The following is a 24,340-nucleotide window of genomic DNA, read 5'->3' as shown; positions in this document are numbered from 1 at the left end:
CCTCACGGGCGCGGGGGGTGGGGCGGCGGCGGCGGCAACGGCAACACGCCGCAACGCGCCGCGCGGCGGCAGTAGCGGCGCTGCGCGCGCGGGGGCGGGGCGGCGGCGTCCGTTGGGCACGCGGTGCTTGGCCGCTCAGAGCTCGGGCGGGGCGCCTGCGCGCGCCCGGCACTCCATTGGCCAACCGGCACGCGCGCATGCGCGCTGCGCACCCCGCGGCGGCACCTCGGCGCACGCGCGGCTCCACCCCGAGGCTCTCGCGAGAGGCCGGGATTTATTCCTACGTGCTGTGCCGTGCTGCTCATGGCGGCGCTGGAGCGGGGGCGCTGAGCTGTTGGGGTGAGTACGGTTCGCGGCGGGCGGCGAGGACGCCCGTCGCTGTGGAGACGGTGCCCGCGCACACTAGGGTGTTCTGGGGGTCCTTAGGAGGCGGTAGCAGAGAGAGAGGGAGCCTCCGAATCTGTATCCTTCGTACCTGTTATCCCAGCGGTCTCGGTGGGGTAAACAGCTTATCCGCTCTTCTCGGCTGCCCGGGGTGTGGCGGTCGGATGGCCGGGGGGCTCCGGCCTGCTAGGCCGCTGTTCCTGGGGAGGGAATACTGGTGGTTGCGGGTTGCTCGGCCGTCGCGGCGTGCGGACTACGTTTCCCAGGGTCCCGCGGGCGGAGGCCCTGCCGCAGGGGCTCTTGGGAGCTGGAGTACTGCCTGTCAGTGTAGGCGGGGCTAGGGCGGCACCGGAACTCGCTTTCCCGGCGTGCCGCACGGTCCGCTCGGCCGCGGAGCTTGCTGGGGCCTGCAGGCCGAGAGGCGCCGGCCTTGCCGGCGGCCGTGCCGAGGAGACTACGGGTCCCGGCAGGCGCCGTGCGAAGACGGGGTGCGGGGCCTCGCGGAGCCGGAGTTGAGCGGTGGGCGGGGGGGCTGGCTGGACCGCGTCTCCCGGCATGCCGCGCGCGCAGCCCCGCCCGACGCGGGGACGAGGCCCCCATCCCTTTGTGTGCGGGGGAGCGGCCGCCATCGCCCCCTTTGTGTGCGGGGAGGGCGGCGGGCGGCGCCTTCCTCCTCGGCGCCTGCTCTTCCTCTGGGCCGGGAAGCAGTCGAGCGCGGCGCGGCCCCTTTCCGCTGTCAGAGCGCGGGCGGCGGCGCGCGGCCTGCGCCCGGCTGGGGTCCTGGCGCCGCCCCTCGGCGCCGCCCGCGCCGCAGCCACCATCTTGCGGCAGCGCAGTGCGCAGGGCCTGCTCCGCTGCGCTGCGCTCCCGCGGCGGGCAGCGCCCGGCCGCTCGGCGGTGGCTGCGCCGCAGGCCCCTTTGGGCGGCTCCGTCGGTTCGGGCCTGGTTCTCTGTTGTCTGGATTGACAACGAGTGTCGGGCTCTTCCCGACCGCCTACCTCTTAAAAGAAAACGTGCCTTTGTTTTTGCTATTTGCATTCATTGCCGATTCTAAATGAATATGTGCGCTAGGCAGATGTCCTTGGATGTTTATAACGATTTTTCTATGGCTGCGTTTTTTGACCTAAAAGTGACCAATCCAGTGAATGTTGACAGCTGACCTCGCTGCTGTCATGTTTTGATCGGGGTGTTCAGGAGTTAGTATTTTTTTCTGGTATTCAAGAGCTTCCTCTGAAAAGATGTGGAGGAAGTTAATCTCCAGATATCATCTCATATCTGTGCTGACCATGCTGAAAGTAGTGTTTGATCTTTGTTGAACTTGATCTTAATCATGTAGTAGATGGCTAATTCTAGAAACATGTTTTAGTTACGTAAAATATGTATTCTCACAGTTGCATATTTGCTCTTTTGAAGAAAATGAGAGATAGAAAAGTGGCTGTAGTTTGACAGGTTCTCCTAATAGGCTCTGTAGGTGGTTTCAAGCAGAAAACATGCTTATGTTACAACCTGTCACTATTTAATAAAATCCAGGCTTGTAGGACTTCAGGAACAGGACTTGTGTAGCTTTCTCTCTTCACTGTCTTTGCATTAATCCTTTCAGCTGTAAATACACAAATGCAGAGAGACCAGTGTGACCTGGGGGCTGGGCAGCTGCTCAGGCTGTTTACCATTTGGAGGAGTATTTATAGTAGCTGAATTAAAAAGTAAAGAATTTGAGGCAGACACACACTGATTTTACTTGAGTCATGTTTGCATGACACCCCCCTCTTTTTTTTAATGGCAAGAGTAGTAAACTAATCGTGTTATCAGATCAAACTAGCCTTTAAGGTGAACGCTTATGCTTTATTCCGTTACATGATTAATTAGCTTTAGGTATCTTCAGGCAGAAGAGATGTCTTGATTATGCCTTTGAAAATGTAATGTGTCCCATGGCCAGCAAAATAAAGTATGTAGTATGATGTATTTTACAGTTCCAGTAGAGTTCTGATCATCTTGGACTAATTAGATGAGGCAAATATTTGAATAAAAGATTCTAATGTCTCTGTGCCATTCCTGTGATACAGTGTGTGCCTGCTTCATTCCTTTTGAACTTTAAGGGAGGGGCAGCTCATTTGTGATATGAAATGCTGTCCAAAACATGATGCTGTTTTAAAAAAGATTGTGATAAGGGTTGCCTGTATCTTACAAGGAGATATGTGAAAAATCTAGTGGTCCATGTATTTTTGTGATACCTTTGAGTTTTCTGATTTATGAGTGTTTTTTAATAATTGAGTCTTTCATTGCAAATATCTCATACCAGATTTGTTTGGTATGGGGAAGTGGAAAGAAGAAAGCAAGTTGAACTCATATGTGATGTTTCTGGGAAATGCTGTATCTAAGTAGTGTTTAATGTTTGTTAGGCTGTATTGAAAATTGTTAAGCCAGCTGTGGGTAAAATGGACATTTGATAGACTTGCCTGTTAACGTAACCCTTTTTTGACTTGGTCGTGAAAAGAAGAACACTTTCGTCAGAATTTTTCACTGTGGAAAATAGTTTTATAGGGCTATTTTAGGAAATACTACCAAATTAGGTATTTTTTTCCCTTTTTTTTAAACATCAGTCATATGGAGAGATGTGGACTTGTTTTGCTGATACGGCTTAATAAGGAAAGGTACTGGTGTGAAACAAACCATATGTATGAGAGAGGTTCCAGCTCAAAGACAAAAAAAAACTCAGCCTTTGGGTTGAAATGCATTTTCTTGCCAGACCAGTACACATAAGCAAATGAGACTAAGTGAGAAGCTGGATGAGGGCAACCCAAAGGTGTTCTGAGTGGTGACTAGAGAAATATATTTCACATGGATGAGAAGCCACTGAAGGATTAGCTCATGTGAAAACTGGATGATCAGTCTGCATACACCCTCCAGCTTTTGGGGCTAAGTTCTTATTTGTAGAGTTTGACAGCAGTCAGCATTTCCGCTGTGATGAGTGTTTAACTATCTCTGCGTTCAGGTTTTAATCACTTAAATTCATTCTTCAAGTGGGCAGTTTGGGCTTTTGGCTCATTAAAGAGAGCTCAAAACTCACTAAATTGTGGAATTCACTTTCCCACTGAAGTTGGAAAGCAGGCTTTGTCCGTATCTTTGCTTGTTTGGTGTGGTCCCATGGAAGGCGTTGGGCGAGAGTTATATGCTTAGATGCTTTATGCCTTTAGACTGCTATCTAGCATTCTAGTTTATGTGTAGATTCACACCTGTTTTGTTTCTTAGCAGCTTCTGGCCACCCCCCCCTCCACTTTTTTTTTTCCCCTCTATCGAGTAAACATCAGGCTCAAATCAAAGCTTGATTTTAATTTTTTTTTTTTTTTTAAGAAAACCTTCCTTTCTGATTCTGTAAACTTCCAATTTTAGGTACTAGGTGGAAGCTTGTCTAAACCACTCTCTTATGAAAACACAAAGCAATACTAGAAAGTATTAGGAAAGAAGTTATTATCTACTCACTGGTGCAGAGTGGCTTTTGTGTTATCTGTACTTATAGCTAGGCCTCTGTGTCACTTATGCATGTGCTATCTATATGTTATCAACACTTTGCAAACAAGGCTCTAAAAAGGCCAGAGAATGTCACTGATTATTTTCCGTGTTATGCCTGTGTGCATGTTGTCTTTGTAGAAACAAGTGTACAACATCTCTAGGCATTATCAAGAAGCCTGTTTATTTTTAGGCAAAACCAAAGGTACTTTAGGTACTGTTAATCCTTGACTTATCTTTTAAAACATAAAAATTGTCAGGGAATCCTAGTTTTCTTTCCTCCACTCTATTGCTATACTGAAGATTTGTCCAAGCGCTCGTTGATTATATTGCTTGACAGAATATGGGCAAAGTTATTGATGGTATCAATAGGAGGACTGAGATTTGCATTAAATTCTGTTATTAAAGTTGCTGTTTTTAATTGTGCTAACTGTGACCTCTTGTGGAATGCATAACTGCATCTGAAGAGGTTGAAGTTGGAAGCGTATCACTTAGAGGTAGAGCTTCTTGGGAAGAGCTTCTTGGGAGACCAGAACTGAAAAAGGGAATGCCAAAGTACATCTGTAAGGTAGTCTTCCCTAGTGTGGATCAAATCTTCAGTATTAAGGTGGAGGAATTGCACCTGGTGGTAGTAATACCTCATACTGATGTATAATAAACCTTCTTTTAAAGTTATGCTTAGTGTGTGTCTTTTCTTCCTCTCCAGTATGAAGTGTAACAGAACAGAATTTACCACCTGAAACTGCTGCTTCAAGTTCAGATCAGGAAAGGAACATACCACATCGTAACAACAACACAAGACCAAAGAAGAGGAAACTTACACTGCAGACACAACGCTTGATCTGAAACAAGAAGTTTGTGCCTACTCAACAGCTTCAAAAGAGCACGTCCCAACGCTGCTAGTAGTCTTTTTCTCCAGTGCTGTATCAAACTGCCTAGAGCAGCAGCACTTGTATTCTTTATTAGCTTGATAGATCGCTTTCTCTTGCTATTTTTTCTCCCCCCCCCCCTTTTTTTTTTAATAATTGCAGTCTTCATCCTCTGAAACGTGTGCTGAAACAGAAGAATCGGCTAATACTACTGAAAGTGCAATAATTGAATATCACTGCGAGGTTAGTATGTGTGCGCTGTATAAAGAGCTGTATATGCTCCCAGACTTATTAGGAACCAAGTTCTTAACAGAAGTTCTCCACTGTTATGTTGGTTTGCTTGTAAGATGATGAGATGATAGCAACTGTGGCATGGTTCTAATTCTATTAACAGTAATTGTTTTATTTCCCTAGAGTGGTGGTCATTACTCATGTTTCTATTAGTAATGGACAGTAGTGTTGTGATTCCAATCATGGCTGTTTTCAAAGCTGATACTGTTTAAATCAGTTCATTGTAACATGTTTAGTCATCTTCAAACTTTCTTTGCACAGGTGTGTGGTTGCCGCCCCCCCCCCCCACTTACATTGGTGGGGTTCATAGCTTTTACTGTTGCAAACTGGCAGATCAGCTGTGTTAAAGGTCAACTTTTGGCAGTGGACAGCACAGCTAGGTAGTAATTGTGTTCTAGTATATAGCTGCTATGTTGTAGGTCCAACCAAATGGTGTTTCCATATGTTAATATGCTGTAACCTTCTTCTACAAGTTTTTTAAAGTACAGTTTTGTGACAATACTCTTAATAAGTAATACGTACAAACTGACAGAATTATTGTGTTTGATTTTTGTAAGGCTCTGTTATAATGGTAAGTTTGAACAGGTATAGAAATGTGGCAAGCATTTGGAAAGGCTGTTGAAATTATGCCCTATCTTTTCCACCTACATGAAACTTTAGTGCTACCCTGAGAAGTATATCTCTGGTTGGACTGAAATTGTCAGGCCTCATTTGATAGATGAGGTGTTCTTTGTGCTGTACTGCTAATATCTCTCTAGCCCGAAACTGCTCATGCAATGATGCATTGAGAGCTTTTAATGCATCTCTTGCCTTTCAGCAAGAGATTACAGCAGTGTGGTTTTCTAACCCTAGTTTAAGCTATTCTGAACTTAACTTTTTGCAGATTTTTGTTGTTTTCTGTAACCAACGTACCTTTAGTAGCAATCTGTTATTTAACGTCCTTGCCAGTGTGGCGGGGGTGTGTGTGTACTTGTCTTGCTTCAGAGGTATGAAAAGGCCCGTTTTGTCAATGACTCACAAAAAGTATTTGCCACACTGATAAGAGCTTTCAGAATGGGTTAATCGTTTTGCCTGTTATTCATCTGGAAATAGGTAATGCATCATGCTCCCTTTCTGCAGCCATCCTGTTTACAGGACCAATTTATTTTTGGAGAGGGTTTCAAACTCTGGATCAGTTTAAAATCAAACTCTTCAGCTGTTGCCTTCCCACAAGGACATCTCATACATGGAGTGTCCTAGGGTTTATCTTATTCAAAAGAAAAGAGTTCATATATGAAGTGACTTCTGTTTATAGCACAAGATGACTTTTTTTTTTTCCCCCCCTTGAAATTTAGACCATTATGCTGAGAGGAACTAGTCCGTAACTCTTCCCAGCTGTGTTTATTGCCATTTTTGTTAGATATTCCAAGAAAATATTTGTGTCCTTTAAATATAATCCACTGTCTAAAAAAAAATGCAGTGTGTGACCTTTGACCCTCTAACAATTTAGGCTGGACATTATGAAAAACTTCTTTGGGAGAGTATCACAGCACTGGAACAGGCTACCCAGAGAGGTTGTAGAACCTCACTCCTCGGAGGTCTTCACGACTTGGCTAGACAAAGCCATTGCTGCCCTGATTTATTAGCAGAAGTCCTGCTTTGAGCAGGACTATAGGCAAGAGCCTCCAGGAGTCTCTAGCAGCTCACGACTTTATGGTTTGCTATGTTTTCTGACATGTTAGTATTTTATAACATGAAAGAATATTGAGTCTTAGTAACTAGAATAAGAATGCAGAATAGATAGAGATGGGGTAACTATGTTTGTCTGTATACTGTGGCTTTTCATGGCACTCTAACAAACATTTCTGCATTTATCTGTTCATTTATGTTGTTGTAGAAGATCAAGCTCTTATGTAATGCAGTGTATTACTTAGCCTCCACACCATCATGGAATTATCAGTTTGACTATGGTGACAGAAATTTATGGTCGACTTAGCTGTGAAGCAGCCGTCCATGTAGGAATTACATATTTTGCTTGATATTTGTGAACTGCCAGCTTGTAATGCTTTTTTGCACTGGTGTTATGATTCTGTGTTGAAATAGAGTATTTTCATTCCCATAAAGCTTTTTGGCACTGCCAAATGTGGCTAAGCATACACATTTCTAAAGCTGGTAGCAAAATTATTGTACACTATGCTATGCAAAGTGGATAAGGATTAAAACAATTGCAAATTAAGTTGGTTTTAGGTTGCAGATCCTCTGGAAGTTGCCACAGAGATGCAGTGCAAAGAAGTGTTCATACCTATAACTTACTGTGAGGATCTTAAGGTGTTTATACATCTTAGAGTTTGGTCTCACCTTCACTCTGCCCTTTTTGACACAGAGAAACTCATAAGGCATGGAAAGCTAGCAATGAAATCAGAGAGGAAACAAAACTCAGGCCTTTCTAGAGAGTTAGGTTATCCTGTATGTAATTCTTTCAACTTACCTGCTCACATACAAGAACTGCTATATGGCATTGCATATTACTAGACTTGGGGCTTGCAAGTTTGGACAAATGCGTATGTGATGGTGCTAATATTAAGTACCAATCAATACCCTAAGTATTTGTGTTCCTAGAACCATGCTGAGACCTGCATTGGTTTTGTGGAGGTACTAATGTATAATCTTAATGAACTAGTAACTAACTCTTTTGTTTAACTTTTTCTGCCTTTCCTTTTAAGTATGAGAGGGAAAGGTAGGTAGTAAGGCAGTCCTTTCTTGCAAGAGCTTATAGTGTGTGGGAGGAAGCATAATAATGAAAGACTCTAAATTAGGTGTTTAGTAGTTTTTCTTCTAGATTAGATGAACAGAGCATGTTTAGTCTCTGCAACTGTTTTTGCATCAGAGGTGTATGTGTGCACGTCTTTGACACTGGTATATCTTCCCATTAAGACTTACAGCTTTTGTGCAACACTTGGCTATATTACTGTGACAGATTCTAAGAGCAGAAAGAAAAATGAGGTGTAAAACAAGGAAATAATGGGTGCTTAATGCAGAAATTATAACAAATTTACTGGTTCACTGAGTTTCTTAAAAGATTTGGGATGGTTAACAGGGACTTGGATGTTTTTAAAGTTATGCTTTATAACTACTGACTAGTTATAACACTGTACTATGTTATCACAGCTGTATGAGATGGAGAACCATTTTACTGTGTCATCAGATCCTCTCCCCCCTCCTGCAGCTCCCCCACCTTCTCTTCCTTTATCTTTCTCTTCATCTACATCTACCTCATCTGGGTCTAAAAAACAGAAGAGGACTCCCCTCTATCAGAGATCTGTAAGTCAGGGCAGCGATTTGCACATCTGTCATAGGGTTGGTTACCTTGTAAATATGCTCTCACTTTTTTGATGTCCTTAATATCTACACTTTTTCAACAAGTGTGAAGCATTCAGTCCTTCCTGAGTAATTATGAAATACCTTCCTCCCCCTCTCCTCTGACACTATTGTAGAAATTCTCACCTAAAAATATTACTCCCCCCTTTGGAATGAATGTCAATGCCACTTGTACCAAAATGTACTTTGGTACAATGCACTATTCCCTTGAAAGACTAATGAAATAAAATGTAAACCATAACATGAAGGTGGAAATGTTTCAGGAAGAAACGAAATAGTATGTGTTATGGTTCACAGTTTCATCCCTAACAAATATCGATATGTTTTACCACCCTCAAACTCTCCCTCCTCACTGCCTCCCCTTCCCCCCGCAGGTTTTTTGTGTTTAGTTTTTTCCCCAGCCCCTTTAAGGTTAATGGTTGCAGGCTAACTCCTGTTGAGAAGTTGTTGTGTACAATGGTGTGAGGACTGATGCTTTGCTTTGTTTCTCATGGAGGTCAGAACTCTGTCTATCCTTATTTCTTGTAACTGTTCTTTTTTAAAATTAATGTCAGTTTCCCTTAGCAGGAAACTTGTAATTTTTTGTTTAAAAAAAATTGACAGCAGGTGTTTTGCTGTGCTGTTTGGGGTCGTTGTTAAACTGATTGCCGAACAGCATAATGGGGCATGCTTTAACTGTGCATTTTAATAAGTTGAGGAGCTAGATGCCTGTATTACAGTAAAAAGCATACTATTTTTATAAGTTGCTCAGGAGCCTTTTATCTGTGCTAAATGTGGTGTTGACTAATTTTGAATCTCTTCTGCTTGATGTGACAACAAAACAGAACAGACATAGTCTCATTATGTTTCCAGAATAAACACACTGGAAACTGCAGCAAGTAAAACCCTTTGAAACTGTATTCCAAGATGCATGTTGGCTGTTTCTGTTTTTTGTCTTGAATAGTCTTTCTTGAATTGCAGTGTTTGGTGTGGTGTAATGTATTTAATTGCTAACCTGTAAATGGAAATAGCTGGTTTTAAAAATGAGACCTCTTTTTGCCTATCAAAAAAACGTTTGTAAAAGGATTTCTAAATCTCTCCAAGTTGGGTCTGTGCCTTGAAAAGAAAAACAGATATTATAGATATAAGTTAATTTACAATTGACTTCAGCTTTAACTTTTTTCGATTCAATGCTGTTTTCAAATCAAGCTTTCTCAAGTCTCTCCAGTAGTGTAAAGCTACGCTTATACTACCCTAGTAACCTTGTACTACTTAGGCTTAGAGTTAGTAGTAGTATAAGGCTCTCCAGAGCCTTACCCTGCAGAAGTGTTAGTTTGAGTTTTAGTTCTGGGTGTTAACTCTATATCTGTGCAAAAATGCGAAAATCCTTAAAACTGGCTTTTTAGTTTCAAAGACTGAAGAGTCAAACTAGGAGACAAGCTTTGCAGGCTTAGTACTGTTGTTTCATAACTGTTGCATCATAAATCAGAAGTTCATTTTGGTCTAAGCAAGCTTTATATTTCAGTCTTTGGGGTTTTTTTGGCCTATTTTATAAATATGTTGCCTGTCTAAATGTTAAGGATAATAGTTTTACAAAAGCCTGGCTGTTTTGGAGTTCTTATTTTATTACAGAAGTGATTAGAGTTTGCTTGTTACAGTAACCTCCACAGGCTCTCTGTGTGTGTTGTTCTCATCCTGCCATGTGGGGATGAGAAAAGAAACTTATTTTATTGAACGTTGTTGTTGTTGTTTTTGTTTGTTTTTTTTTTTTCTTTTTAAATAGATGAGCTTTGATCCAAACCTTCTCCACAACAATGGACACAACGGGTACCCCAATGGTACTTCGGCAGCGCTTCGTGAGACTGGGGTTATAGAAAAACTGCTGACCTCTTATGGATTTATTCAGTGTTCAGAACGGCAAGCTAGACTGTTCTTCCACTGTTCACAGTATAATGGCAACTTACAGGAGCTCAAAGTGGGAGGTAATCGGGCAACTTGCAGAGCTTCTTGGCAGAGTCAAGACCAATCTTTTGACTTGCTGTAGAAAATTCTTGCACCTTGTAGCACTGACAAATGCATGCACTTACTTCCGACAGGCTAAAAAGACAATTAAATTAATAATTAGCACTCCCAATGACCGACCTTACCAATACTTAAGCTTTGCGCCTCTTGTGTTAATACTACTTGCGGCTGTTCTGGAAAAAGTGCAATGTTAGGTCAAATTTGTGTAATTTAACATAGATACAGGCGCTTAGACAATAGCGTAACATAGATACAGGTGCTTAGACAATAGCGTAATGTACTTCGCGAACTTAGTATTTTCTCTTAATTTTTTTAGAAGTAGTTCGAAGATAGCTGATCGTTTTTTCAGGAGGGGGATGCTACTTCTTCACGCTACTAAATAACGTGGCAATGAAGGTTATAAACTGTTTAATGGCATATATTACCTGGTCTGAGCTTTTTCAGTGAGAGGCAGAGGCAGAGAAAGGAATCTTGACAAGGGCAAGTCATTACATGAGACCAGTTCAATAGCAGTAGGAACAAATAAGTAGAATAGCGAGAGAAATAACTGCAAAGTGTTCTTCCTCAGTAACAAAGGCATCTGAGTTTTTCTTTGTTTTTTGGGGGGGTACAAACAGCGAATTATCAAATGTCAGCATTTGGTGTTTTTTTTTTTTTTTTAATTATTATTTATTTTTAAAACAACTTATGGCTGTGATGTCATTATGTTTGATTGTCTTGTAGATGATGTTGAGTTTGAAGTGTCTTCTGATCGCCGAACTGGAAAACCCATCGCTGTTAAATTGGTGAAGATAAAGCCAGAAATACTACCTGAAGAACGAATAAATGGACAAGTTAGTGGCTGTGATGTCTAATTTCTATCTACAATTTCTATCCTTCATTCAGTACAAAAAGGCAGATTCATTTAGCATGCCTGTTAAATACACCAGCCATCCTGAGATGTATCTTTCTCATTCTGGCAAAAATTCAGAGGTTCAGTTTAAGCTTTTATTTGACTCTAAGCAGCTCTCAGTCTCTGTTTAAAGCTTTGCAGCATGGCATCCCATTTTGTTATATTTAAGTGCATCCCTGAGTATATAGTAGGGCTTACTGAAATTTTTGTATGGCACAGTGCTGCTCCTGAAATGACTAGCAATGGATTTTTTTTTTTTTTTTTTTTTTTTTTTTTTTGTGACTGGTAGGTTGTGTGCGCTGTTCCTCACAATTTAGAGAGTAAATCTCCAGCTGCCCCGGGTCAGAGTCCAACAGGGAGTGTATGCTACGAACGTAATGGGGTAAAGCTCATGCATTTTACTTTAACTCTTGACTGATCCATCAGTGTCGTCTATAAACAAAAAATTTGGCACAGTTTAATGTAGACAAATGACATTGCAGTTTAATTAAGAAGTTGTAGTTATTATGTAAAAATGCGAACTTCAGTAATTACTACAAACGTTAATTTGACAGCTTGCTTGCCCATATCTATGGAGAACTTAATGTAGAGATAAATAGTTGTTCTGTTGTAAAAGATAATGAAGCTAGGTTATGTAACATTTTTATTTTGAATTTTTAACCTTTAGAAATTGACACTTAAAGATGGCCATGTACAAAACTTTCAACTTGGGTTGTTTATTAGGGACTCATCAAAACAGCACAATGAAAGAAAGAATGTTTTTTGCATGCAGTGTTCTGTCAGTTTCGGCTTTCTGACTAAATTCATTTCTTTGATATCAGATACTGTTACTAAGCAAAATCATGTTAATCTTTGAAAAGAGCTTTTTTTGCAAATAAAGTAATATTAGTCAACATTAATTTACAGGAAGTATTTTACCTGACTTACACACCGGAGGATGTTGAAGGAAATGTACAGCTGGAAACTGGAGATAAAATTAATTTTGTAATTGATACAAACAAACAGTAAGTTGGTATTGCCTTTCTGACTTCATACTTAAGCTGGTCAGGCAGTGATCAGGCAGCATTTCGAGCCTGTTCCAAGAACTGAAATTCTTTTGAAATGACATACGAAAACAATCTTAATTTTGGCTCCAGTTTTCAGGTGTTTATCAGGTTTGCTCTGTCTACTTTTTTTTCCTCTAGTACTGGTGCTGTAAGTGCTCGTAACATTATGCTATTAAAAAAGAAACAAGCCCGCTGTCAAGGAGTAGTCTGTGCCATGAAAGTAAGTGATGCTTTAGCTTTAATGTCTCATTTGAAGATGAAATGCTTTCTAGAAAGGTCGTGTTCCAAGCAGTAAATTCAGGTTATTAAGAGCCATTAAGAGTTTGGAGCTGTGGGTGAAAACTGGGTGAAACAGTTTAAATGAACTAGTCTTTGATAAATAATACTGCCTTTGTTAAAAAGAATATTAGTATTCCCATAATGTGTTTGTATCGTAGTTGTGTGTACTCTTTAAGTCGCAGTATGTGTTTGGCATAGTCTTCTATTGTGCTTATTAGTAACTGTAAAATTTTGTCTTGGTATGTTATCTGGCAATTTATTAAACACTTCGTTCTGTTCTTAGGAAGCCTTTGGATTTATTGAGAGGGGTGATGTCGTGAAGGAGATATTCTTTCACTATAGTGAATTTAAAGGTGACCTAGAAGCCTTACAGCCTGGTGATGATGTGGAGTTTACAATCAAAGACAGAAATGTAAGACGAAATCCAGTAAAAACTGAAGACGAGGTTCTAGAGCACAACTGGACAGCTATTTCTTTCTTTTTTTTTCTTCCCTTTTCTTTTTTTTTCTTTTCCAAATTCACTTGTGAAAAGGGGGGAGGAAGTTCTTTGGAAAAATATATATTAACTTACTTCTTGTTGGTGAGTATTTGACTGACTTTATGCTTTTAGGGTAAAGAAGTTGCAACAGATGTAAGACTGCTGCCTCAAGGAACTGTCATTTTTGAAGACATCAGCATTGAACACTTTGAAGGAACTGTAACCAAAGTAATTCCAAAAGTACCCAGCAAAAATCAGGTGAATTTCAGTATTTGCTGAGGCTTGAAATCTTGCATTGACTAGCAAGAATTCCAGTCAGATAGTAAAAATCTTCCCCTTTTCCTGTAAGAGTCTGTGTGTAAGCATCACTTAACAGCAAAAAAGTAAGCTTGGCCTTAACTGTAACAACCATTGATAGCAGTCACAATATGTACTTTTTCTAAAAGTTAGAGAGACAGGAATTGGGTAATACAGGGTAATACTACATTGGTTTGTTTGTTTTTATTTTTTAATCTTTCAGGTACCTCTGAAGTGAGTCTTTTCTAACATATTTTGAGTTTTAGAGCTTTTTCGTTTTGTTTTGTTTTTAAAGACAAAAATACATTGAAAAGGGGACAAAGTATTTGCTGAAGTAAGGCTGGTTTACAGATTCCTGTAAGTGTTAAGAGGTAATGAGGTTCTCAACCGAGGCATAATTCAACTTAATATTTGGCTTTGAGGAAGGTGCGAAGAGAAATGCTTTTGTTTACACCATTTACTATGGGACAGCCTGTATTGCTGTGTTGGCTCCTGCTTTGGGGAGAAGTGTGTGGTGTTTTTTTTTTTTTTTTTTTTTTTTTTTTTTTTTTTTTTTTTTAAACACTTAACAGGAAAGACTCTGCCTTTAGAAGTGTTATAAGTATGGTTATAAGCGTAGTTCTTGAAAATGATTTTTATTTTTTCTAGCAATACACATTTGGTGCTAAAAACGCTTCAGACTTGGCTGTGGACAGTAGATTTCCAACTAGTAGTAGGAAAAAAGGCACAGTGGTCGTAGTCCAGCAGACATCTGGTGCTGTCCAGTACTATTTACTTTTGCCAGCATTAGTATTTCCACCAAGTGTTCTGTCTGTGATGTTGAAACTGATATTTTGGGAACTGCTGAATTTGATACATAGATAGAAACCAAATTAAGTTCCGACTATGACATTATAGTCTACGAGTGTCACTTCAACTCAGTGCTTTTCTTTCCCAGATGTATAAGTGAGGCCATGCTGCTAAGCAAGTGTTTTCCTAAGTGCTTGTTTAAAACTCTGAATGCTGAGCCTTGTAGATGAACTAACTGTTGGTCATGTGTGTGTTTTTGTTTGTTTTTTTGTCATTTTTTTGCCTGGCTGCTAGAATGACCCATTACCTGGCCGCATCAAAGTCGACTTTGTGATTCCTAAAGAACTTCCGTTTGGAGACAAAGATACAAAATCCAAGGTGACCTTGCTGGAAAGTGACCACGTTCGATTCAATATTTCAACAGACAGACGTGACAAACTGGAACGAGCCACCAATATTGAGGTTCTTCCCAATACTTTCCAGTTTACGAATGAAACTAGAGAAATGGCAAGTATCTATTTTTAGATAAAAACTATTCCATTTTTTTATTATTATTACTATTACTCTTCCTGAGGGGAAATGAAGGTGGTACATGGCGGGGCTGGAATTGTCTTTAACTTAATGTAAATATCATGGTAGTGTCTTCCAGCTTTTCTGAAATGAAATCCTCAGATGTCCTCTTTAAACAATGCACTTCAATAGTAGAAAATCCAGAATTTATGCTCTGTCTCTTTCATTTAAAAGAAAAAGAGGTTAACTACTGATAAAATGAAATCACAGTAGAAAGTAGACCTTAACTGTCCCTCTTAGAGTGGATTGCTAGCTGGATTATAGTGGATACAGAAGTAATACAGTCTTGAAGTATTAGTTCAAAGTCTGCATGGCCTGAATCTAAGTAGATAACTACTCATTTCTTAGGAAGACTGGAAGAAACTGGGGCAACTCTATTTCAGGTAGTGAAAAGATCAAGAATCGGAAAAGGTTGTTGTGTGTAGCTTTTGGATTTTGGTCTTCATGTTCTTTGTCCAATTTCCCTCTCTGCCTGAGGATCCAGCAGAAGGCTGGTAAAGAGCTGCTTCCTGTCACGTGGAAAAAAAGCCCTGTGGAGTACAGGGGCTAAGATGGATGTGGTTACCAGTATAAAAGCACATCTTTTATTCCTGTAGAGAGCACAGGAAGAACTAATGAGTACTATCAGCAGTGGTACACTTACACTAAGTGAATAGAAAAAAGTAGTTTATAGCAAGATATCACAAGTCAGTTTTCTCCTTACTCTTCTGCCCTTTTAAATTTCAGTTGTTATTAAGCTGACAAATTAAATTCAAAGAAGAGAACTCTTATAAACAGAAGTGAAAGCAAGTTTTTTTTCCTTAGTCATGAAGCTAATTCAATCTTTGTTTTACAAGCACTCATATTGACAATAAAGTGTACCACTGCTGATAGCATGGCATCCATGATTACATGGATGATAGTGTGCACTCATTCATGATTTGCCAAATACTCAGTATCCTGTTTAAATAGTCTGTATAACTCAATGATTTATTCTGTTTTATCTGCTAAAGCAGAAAGTGTTATGTAAATGCATACGTTATTCAATGAGTTGCTATAACTAGCAGTTCAGGCATTACTGTATCTAAATTAATGATCCAAACATCTTTATCAGAAGTCTGGTGTTACTGTTGTATTTAAAAAAAAAAAAAAAAAAAAAAGTCTGTCTAGACAGTGTTAAAGCTTTAGTAAGGAAAGAACGTCCTAATTTGAGTCGTGAACTCCTTTAAGCAAGCTTATGGAGCCTTTTTTAACGAGGTGAGGGTGTGAAAAGGATTTTTGACACTTAATAGGGCATGTTATATTCTGCTCATCCTTCAGCATTCTGTTTTTAGAAGTTATCGGGAAGGCTACTAAAATACTAGACCTAACTCATTGTAATACATGCCCGTGGACGTGAGCCTTGTTTTAACAAACCTCTTTGTAAGGAAGTTTTTGAATTTAATTTATCTGAAAGTTTGCTGTCTATCTCAAGCTTTCCTCAGATCACCATTCTTGATCTGTAATTTTTAATTGATTCTTGGATATTTCTTGCAAGTGCACATATATAAATGAATCATATACTGATATAGATGACACATGTACTTGTAGCAGTACCCCCTTCAAGATAACTGTTTTTTATGTGTAGTAGTGATGTCAGGTTCTTTAACTGTAGTTCTTCTTGCTAATGGCTTAAACTTATCTTTTCCACTTACTTCAGTATTCATAAGAGATTCAGCTGTGAAACTAGGCAAGTAGGACTTGGTTTGCATTTTGGATTGGCCATAGGTGTTAGCACTACAGTTTGTAAGGAAACATATTTCATATACCAAGAAATGTTGTCATTTGAATACAGGTCCTGAACCCTATGAAATTATTACATATTTCACAGTTGTATCTTACTGCGGAGAGATGTTGTATACTTCTAATAAAGCTGTTATTATCCACCTGTCTATTCTCAGGGTGTGATTGCAGCAATGAGAGATGGCTTTGGCTTCATTAAATGCGTTGATCGGGATGCTCGCATGTTCTTTCACTTCAGTGAAATTATGGATGGAAACCAGCTCCATATTTCTGATGAAGTAGAGTTTACTGTGGTCCCTGTAAGTGAGACAATCTATTGGCAAACTAAGCTTTTCATTAAAAAAAAAAAAATCATTTGCCGTCTGCCTAAAATCTGGTCAATCTTGTTTTTCAGGATATGCTGTCTGCTCAAAGAAATCATGCTATAAGGATTAAAAAACTTCCAAAGGGCACGGTTTCTTTCCACACCCAATCAGATCACCGTTTTGTGGGCACTATAGACAAAGAAGCCACTCCAGCCAAAGCCACTAGCCCAAATAAAGGCAAAGAGAAGGTAATGCTGCTGCTCTTGTAAAGTAGCTGTTCTGTATTTCTCATTTTGGACACGGCTGCTGCTTTAAAATCTTTAATTCAACTTTTTGAAGTACTGCTTATCTATATAAATGTGAAATACATTGACTAGCTAATTACAGAAGTGAGCTGAAACTAACTTGTGTGAAACAAGATGATAAAAGCATGGTTGATGCTTTGCAATGATGCTGCTATTGAGGATAATTTCCAGGACCTTAATGGGAAACTTCTTTCTACCTCCTACTGCAGAAGATGCTTTTAGATGGCTGAAATGAAATTTCTAGGGCTAGAGGAGGTTTCGTGCTGCTTTAAACTCTGACAAATACGTGGACTTCCAATAAATACCTGAAATAGTGGTACTTTCTTTACTTTAAAAATATCATCTAGGAAAAAGTTAGATTTTTATATGTATCACTTAAAGCTTGTGTTTGTTACTCTGCTTGCTTTGAGTTGATTGCTTTGTTGCTTTTTAAACCAGTTGCGGAGCAGTTATGAAAAACCTCTGTGACTCAAATGAGTGGTGCTTGCACTGTATGTAGTAAACTACTTTTACTTGCAAATAACATGCCAATTGCTAAATCCTGATGCCTTGTTTTTAGGAAGCTGAGGATGGAATAATAGTTTACGATGACTGTGGAGTAAAATTGACCATTCCTTACCAGGCCAAGGATGTGGAAGGATCTGCTAATCCCCAGATAGGAGATAAGGCAATATAACTAAGTATACCATTGGGAAATGTTTTTCTGTGTGTTGCCAGATGTGAGCTTCTCTTTGCATTGTTGTTGCATTTGTTTTCTCCTTCAGAAGAAATGAGGGACAAGGTATCTGCATAATGCCACCTATTTCTTTTGTCCTAAGCTTGAGTGGCTTTATTTTTCTTAGCTATACAGAAAATATCCAAAAACCTGCTGAGACATATATGAAAGTAATATCTTCCTATGTAAGTGATGGTTTAAATGAGGAATTCTTATCCTGAAGGTAGTGGTTCCACTTGGGTGAATATTCAAGAGATTAGCATAAAGGCCTTGAGATGCCCCCCCCCCCCCAATTGATTTGCATCTCTTAACAGGTTGAGTTCAGCGTTTGTGAAGTGAAGAGAACTGGTCTGCAAACAGCTGTTTCTGTCAGAATGCTTGGACGCAACTATAGCTCTAAGAGGCTTTTGGGATATGTGGCAGCCCTGAAAGATAACTTTGGATTTATTGAAACAGCCAATCATGATAAAGAGATCTTTTTTCATTACAGGTGAATCAGTCTCTCTCATTTTTTTTCTCCTTCTTGCTCTCTGGTGTGTTTTCTCCTTTTTTTTTTTCTTTCTCTTTTCTTTTTTCTTACATAGAAGTGATTGTTAAACCCTTCTAGACTTCACACATTTATAGGCTCAGGTGTCTCAAGTCCATTACTTATCTCTGCTGGACTAGTTCAGGTTTTTCTATTAGAGTGAATGTTCTTGGTGCTCTAGGCTTCTGGGTGAAGGCTTTGTTCTAGGCTAAGAAATACAGTTTGAGAACTGTATATTTGAAAGGTTTCACTTTCTCAGATGGGGTTTTCTTGAAAATACAGGGTGCTGAGCCAGTTAGGTGGGTTCTAATCACCCCATTTAAATGTTATGGTATTACTGTTGCATGAGTGTTACTGTTGTCATGTAACTAAAGGAAAGTTGCTCATAATTCTGTGTCTTTTTTGTTGTGTGTGTCTTTTTTCTTTTTTTTCTTTTTTTAAGCGAATACTGTGGTGATATTGATAGCCTGGAACTTGGAGACACGGTAGAATACAGCTTGTCAAAAGGCAAAGGAAACAAAGTTAGTGCAGAAAAGGTGAACAAAACGCATGCAGGTAAGACTGTACCTGGTAATTTCTCCTTAAAACAGTCTTTGAAGGTGCTCATGATAAAGTCTGTTAATGATCTCTTTACAGTTGGAGTTCAGAGCAAAAGGAGAATGCCTAATGTGGTCAGTTAAGCCCACTAAGCACTGATCTCAGTAACAAGTTTCCTGAAAGCTATTTTCTGTGTTACCAAAGAACAAAGTGTGCTGAACAACAATCCTGTAGGCAGTAGCAACTCTCTGGGCCTTTACCATACTCTGTCCCCTCTAACAGAAGGGAGAGATCTTGTGACAAAACTACCTAATTTAATAATTCTGGTAGTGTTGTGCTGTTCTTTGCAGAAGGAAGGTTTCAAGAGGAATTGCAGGTTGCGGGTATTAGGGCCTTAAGAAAGAAATTAGAAGCTTAAAGGATATCGAATGATTAAAATGATCCAGGAATTGGGAATGCAGTGGTAGCAAATGAAAATCCTTTGATTTGTCTTTCATGTTCCAAGGCCTTTAGTTCCATTGGAAGCTACCATTCCCCCCCCCCCCCCCCCCCGCCCCTTGTTGGAATTGTGTTGCATTGACTAGAAAAGCTTTTGCTAAATATTACTGAATTAGAGCTGTTCCAGTTTTGCTGGGGGACAGAGTGCACTGTCCTAGATGTCTTGCAGTGCAAACTATAGGCTTCTGGCTGATACTGATTTACTTACACTTTTTGTTTTAAAACGGAGTAATGACTGGAACATTCTGTTCTTTCATTCCTGTCTATTTCTTTACAGTGAATGGGATTACTGAAGAAGCCGACCCAACTGTTTATTCTGGTAAAGTAATTCGTCCTTTGCGGAGTGTAGATCCCACACAGACTGAATACCAGGGCATGATTGAAGTCATGGAGGATGGTAAGATTTGTCACCTATACTTGATGCTTGCTTTAATGATGGTAGTAAATACGGTTGTATAGTTAAGATAAATTTACATGTTGGTGACAGTAGAAACATTGTTTCTAGTATTGGAAATAAATTTTAAATATTCTCATTTGAAAAAAAAAACCTCTTAATTCTGTCTTGTTTTTCCACCTCCTCCCCTCCAGGTGAGATGAAAGGAGAGGTTTATCCATTTGGAATTGTTGGAATGGCGAACAAAGGTGACTGTCTGCAAAAGGGAGAGACTGTAAAATTCCAGCTCTGTGTTCTTGGTCAAAACGGGCAGACAATGGCTGTTAACATCACACCTTTCCGCCGAGCCACAGTGGAATGTGTGAAAGATCAGGTGAGTGAATACCACTGTGAGGACAAGATGAATGTTAATCAGAAGTAACTGAGTTGGCATAGAGCAGATGAGAACCCAGTTCAGCACTCAATCTGAGAAGCTTCAGTTGTGCACAAACTGACTGCTTTATGCTCTTGTTCTAGAGAACGAGTTTTGTGTAACTCACGTACTGATTTATGTAAATCTGCATAATGTGGTTTCAGTAAAGGTGAACTACAGCTTTGTTTGGTGCTGATAAATCGGTAGTACTGAGCAGCAGCTCCTTTTGTGATTGATTCTGAGGGGCTACTCTGTCCTGTTCTGGGATGTTCTAAGAATTGATCTAGCTAGTTACTGCTGAGTAGGGCGTATAAATAAAACTCTGTTTAAGACAAGAAAAACCTTGCATGCTCTGCTACTGGAAAAAGTTTCTTCACAGCATTAAGCAGACAGTGATTATAGTCCATCTGAAATATGAAGGGTGATCACTGTCCTAGTTACTTGCAATACAAAATGATTAGAGAATTAAGTGTTGTGAATGCCTTCTATTTTTATAATTATTTTGCAGCCCTAAGTTCTAGTCATTTAGGGAGAGGCTAGATGGGTTTTCTTGGATGTTGCCTTATATACGAGCAAAAGAGTAAACAGAAGTAATTGACCTCGTCTCAGTGATGCAGACAAAACAATGGAGTGGTTTCGCCTATCTAACTTTTGAGATGAAGTCTTAGAAAAAGACAGGCAGCAGTGGTTTTCTCAGTTTAATACTACTGCCAGTGCTTGTCAGATTTTAGGACTTGTTCTGTGGACTTTGCCTTTAGAAACCCGATAGGTGACTAAACATCCAGGAGTATGATTCCCAGCCAAAATCTTGTCTTTAGTATAGAGGGTCCATTTACTCTTCAAAGTGTTGTGGGTGGGTTTTTGTTTTTTGTTTTTTGTCCCCCCCCGCAATAACAAGTATTTATTTAGATCTGCTTGGATAAAGGTGAAAGAAATAACCATGTGGTGTGTTGTTTTCAGTTTGGTTTCATTAACTATGAAGTGGGTGACAGCAAAAAGCTCTTCTTCCATGTCAAAGAAGTTCAGGATGGTGTGGAACTACAGGCTGGGGATGAAGTGGAGTTCTCGGTAATCCTGAACCAGCGCACAGGGAAATGCAGTGCCTGTAATGTGTGGCGTGTCTGGTAAGGATTTGGAATTAAACTGTTAATCTGGCACACTAACTTCTGCATCAGTAATAACATGCATGTGGCTTCTAAACTGAAACTAGCTCTTCCTAAAAGTGGAACTCTGAATTTCAGCTGGCTTCAGTGAGAACCTCTCACCTGAGAACATGCACAGCCTACCAGCAAGACTCTCAGCTTTTCTTAATTGCATAGTTTGTGTGTGTGGTGTTTTTTTTGTTTGTTTGTTTTTGTTTGTTTTCCATCTGAAGTTCTACACAGTAGGGACTTGGACAGTTTTCTACTTGGAAATTAAGAAATGGTAGGAAAACTAAATGGAGCACTAGGTAGGTAGTGGCCTCTCTAGCAATTTCTGCATTATGCGTAGCGCTTCCACCTGTTTTTCTAGAAAGCATTTATCTTCCATTTTAAGCAGAAAAACAGTGTTAGGCACTCTTTTCTTATTTGGCATACCATTTGTTTGGGATGAAAAATAGCTTGTACTTGTGAGCTACTTCTAAGCAGTTTGGTTTTCTTCAAAATGTGTACTTTGCTTAAGCTTGAAATCTCATCCTGTGGCCATGGAAATGCTAATGCTTAATTTTGCTTTCAGGAATCTCTGTTATCATTGTTTTCAGAGATGTGAGTTTCCAGCACATAACAGCACAGCCTGAGCCTTTTGCTGGTTCAGTTGAAGGGAACAAATGCAGGAAGTGTCATGCACAGTAGGAACTGTTTTGAACTACTCTTATTTCAGAATCCAGTGTTTACAGTTATGGTTTAAGGCAGACATCTCTGGTGTCTTCCAGAAGGTCCAATTTCAAACAAGCCAAACTACGCTAATGCCTTAGTAGGGAATGTGACTATGAATTAGGTAGCTTACATCATCTCTGGGAAGTCATCACTGGTCTGTATGGTTGACTCTGTTACAGTGAAGGCGCTAAGGCTGTTGCTGCTCCACGTCCTGATAGACTTGTCAATCGTTTAAAGAGCATTAATCTGGATGATGCCAATGCTCCTCGTCTAACAGTTCTTCGTCAGCCCAGGGGGCCGGATAACTCAAAGGTACATAAGATAAAAGACCCGCTTGCAGAACTGCAGTTTGTGTTTTGGCTTAGATAATGTAACATTGCTTCCTCTGTTGGAAGTCTTAAACTGTTTGAAACATGGTGTCCATTTCCATTTCTTAGTGAACTAATCCCCTGCAGTGTCAGACTAGATTACTTTATTCAGAAGGCAGGCACCCTATACCCTCAGTGTCAATAACGTATGCTGCAGTTTCAGGAGAGCAAAATTAATGGAAACAACCCATTATTAGGTGCATTCTGCCCATAACAGGTATCTGTGTGGTGTTTTTTTTTTTTCCCCCATCTATAACCCTTTTACTGCCCCTTTTCAGAAATAAGTGAAGTTTCTGTATCTAAACTTGCCGTTCACATGAAGTCCTGTCACCACTTGAAATGCAGAAAGATTACAGTGTCTGGAAACCCTGAGATATCTAGGACTGTAAAGGGCAAACACAGAATCCTCATGGTTGCCTTTTTGCTACTTTATTTGTTTCTGGAAACAAATTTAGCTAATTTAAAAATGTGCTTATGCTGTACTGCATTGGAACAAAACAAGGTTTGCTTAAAAGCATGATCCTGGAGCTAAAAGTCTTCCTTTTTTTTTTTTTTTTTTTTTTTTCCTCCTTCCCTCTTTTATTTGCAGGGATTTGGTGCAGAGAGAAAGATTCGCCAGGCTGGTGTTATAGACTGATTCACAAAACCCATACCTGAAGTACGACTGAGTGATGGGGGCTGGTGAAGGGTACTGAATTCATCCCTTCCAAATTCTAAGAAGCTATTACATCAGTTTTAACACCTTCTCATGTTATGTTTAAAATAAATTTATGAAACCATTTTAAAATTATGCACAGTTGCATCCTGGAGAACCTAAGGTGGCGCCTTATAGTATCACATTTTAGAAGCTTGTTTTGAATGGTGCATTTAACGCAACTGGTAACTGCAAATCTACATTGCCTATGTGAGTAAACATTATAGACAGCTCTACTCTGGTAGACCTTATGGAATTCTGCACTACAGTTAAATATGCTTTGTCTTTGTTATTTTGGCCAAGGTTTCACTATGCCTTAGCGCTCAATTGCATTATCTCCTGCCTTCCAAGTGGAAGGCTCACTTTCTGCTCACTCTGCTCAAATTCTGAGGACCACATGAGGGTGGAATATGTTCAACTTTATATAAAAATCTGTATGAATGTTCAGATAACTTAAGTTGGTGGCCAAATGTTACACTGTTTTCATATTTCATTTGAGTCCTTTAGCCAGCAAATTTCTGTTAGAGCTCAGTGAAAGTCTCTTTTCAGAGTAGACCTATTTTTGTAGCGTTCTGAAACACATGCAGTGCAGAATTTCATAAGGCTGAGGTGTGCCATCAGTGTGGTAATTTAAATATATTTAAAACAATGCACAAATCTGCTGCTGCTTAGAACACTGCAGCTTCTAAACCCAGTTTCTTTTACTGATTTAAATTTAAAAAAAGTTGTGCCTGAAGTGAATTTTTTTTCTCCTTTTTTGCAGCCGGCACCCAGTGTACTGTAAACGAATAAATACTTAGGCTTTCCATAGCTGTATTGAGACTTTCATCAAGGTGAAATAGTTGATGTCTGTGTGCTTTTTTTTTCCCCCCCTCCCCCTCTCCCTGCTCCTTCCCTTCCCCCTATTTCTCCAGTCACACTTTATCAAGCAAGAAAACTGAATGATTGGTCTAAGTATTACTTTAACCAAAAAGATCAGGAGTTATTTTCTTTGAATAGAGGGCAGTACTGTGTTTTTTTTGTTTTTGTTTTGTTTTTCTCCATGTTACCTCTATTCTCAATTTAGGGTTTTCTTCTCTGGGAGATGCATTATCTTTGTAAAACAAACATTGCTTTCTCCAATTTTTTTTCTGTTAATGGCAAAGAATGGAAATAGAATAAAGTTTTACTGATTTTGAACAAAGTCTTCCCCCTCGCCCCGTGTGTTGC

The 24,340-nt window shown here is 39.8% G+C and overlaps 1 protein-coding gene across 2 annotated transcripts; it reads left to right on the top strand.

Annotated features, from left to right (window-relative positions):
• The first annotated feature begins 184 nt into the window (after positions 1–184).
• Positions 185–24,314, top strand: CSDE1 (cold shock domain containing E1). Of its 2 annotated transcripts, XM_064498212.1 has the most exons (20): positions 185–339; positions 4,598–5,003; positions 10,171–10,369; positions 11,133–11,242; positions 11,591–11,683; positions 12,208–12,305; positions 12,486–12,567; positions 12,910–13,038; positions 13,237–13,362; positions 14,485–14,697; positions 16,680–16,820; positions 16,916–17,074; positions 17,691–17,798; positions 18,161–18,336; positions 18,815–18,927; positions 19,685–19,804; positions 19,996–20,174; positions 21,174–21,337; positions 22,249–22,381; positions 23,027–24,314. In XM_064498212.1, the coding sequence occupies exons 3-20, from the start codon at positions 10,171–10,173 to the stop codon at positions 23,072–23,074; spliced, it is 2,391 nt and encodes a 796-aa protein (XP_064354282.1). In that variant the 5' UTR covers positions 185–339; positions 4,598–5,003; the 3' UTR covers positions 23,075–24,314. The 2 variants fall into 2 exon arrangements, with proteins under 2 accessions (XP_064354282.1, XP_064354283.1); XM_064498213.1 differs by lacking the exon at positions 11,591–11,683.
• Positions 24,315–24,340: the final 26 nt, after the last annotated feature.

The sequence above is a fragment of the Dromaius novaehollandiae genome, chromosome 27 (genome assembly GCF_036370855.1).
Source record: "Dromaius novaehollandiae isolate bDroNov1 chromosome 27, bDroNov1.hap1, whole genome shotgun sequence".
NCBI classification, from domain to species: Eukaryota; Metazoa; Chordata; class Aves; order Casuariiformes; family Dromaiidae; genus Dromaius; species Dromaius novaehollandiae.
Note: the sequence above shows the minus strand (reverse complement) of the source record. Positions and strands in the feature narration are given on the sequence as shown.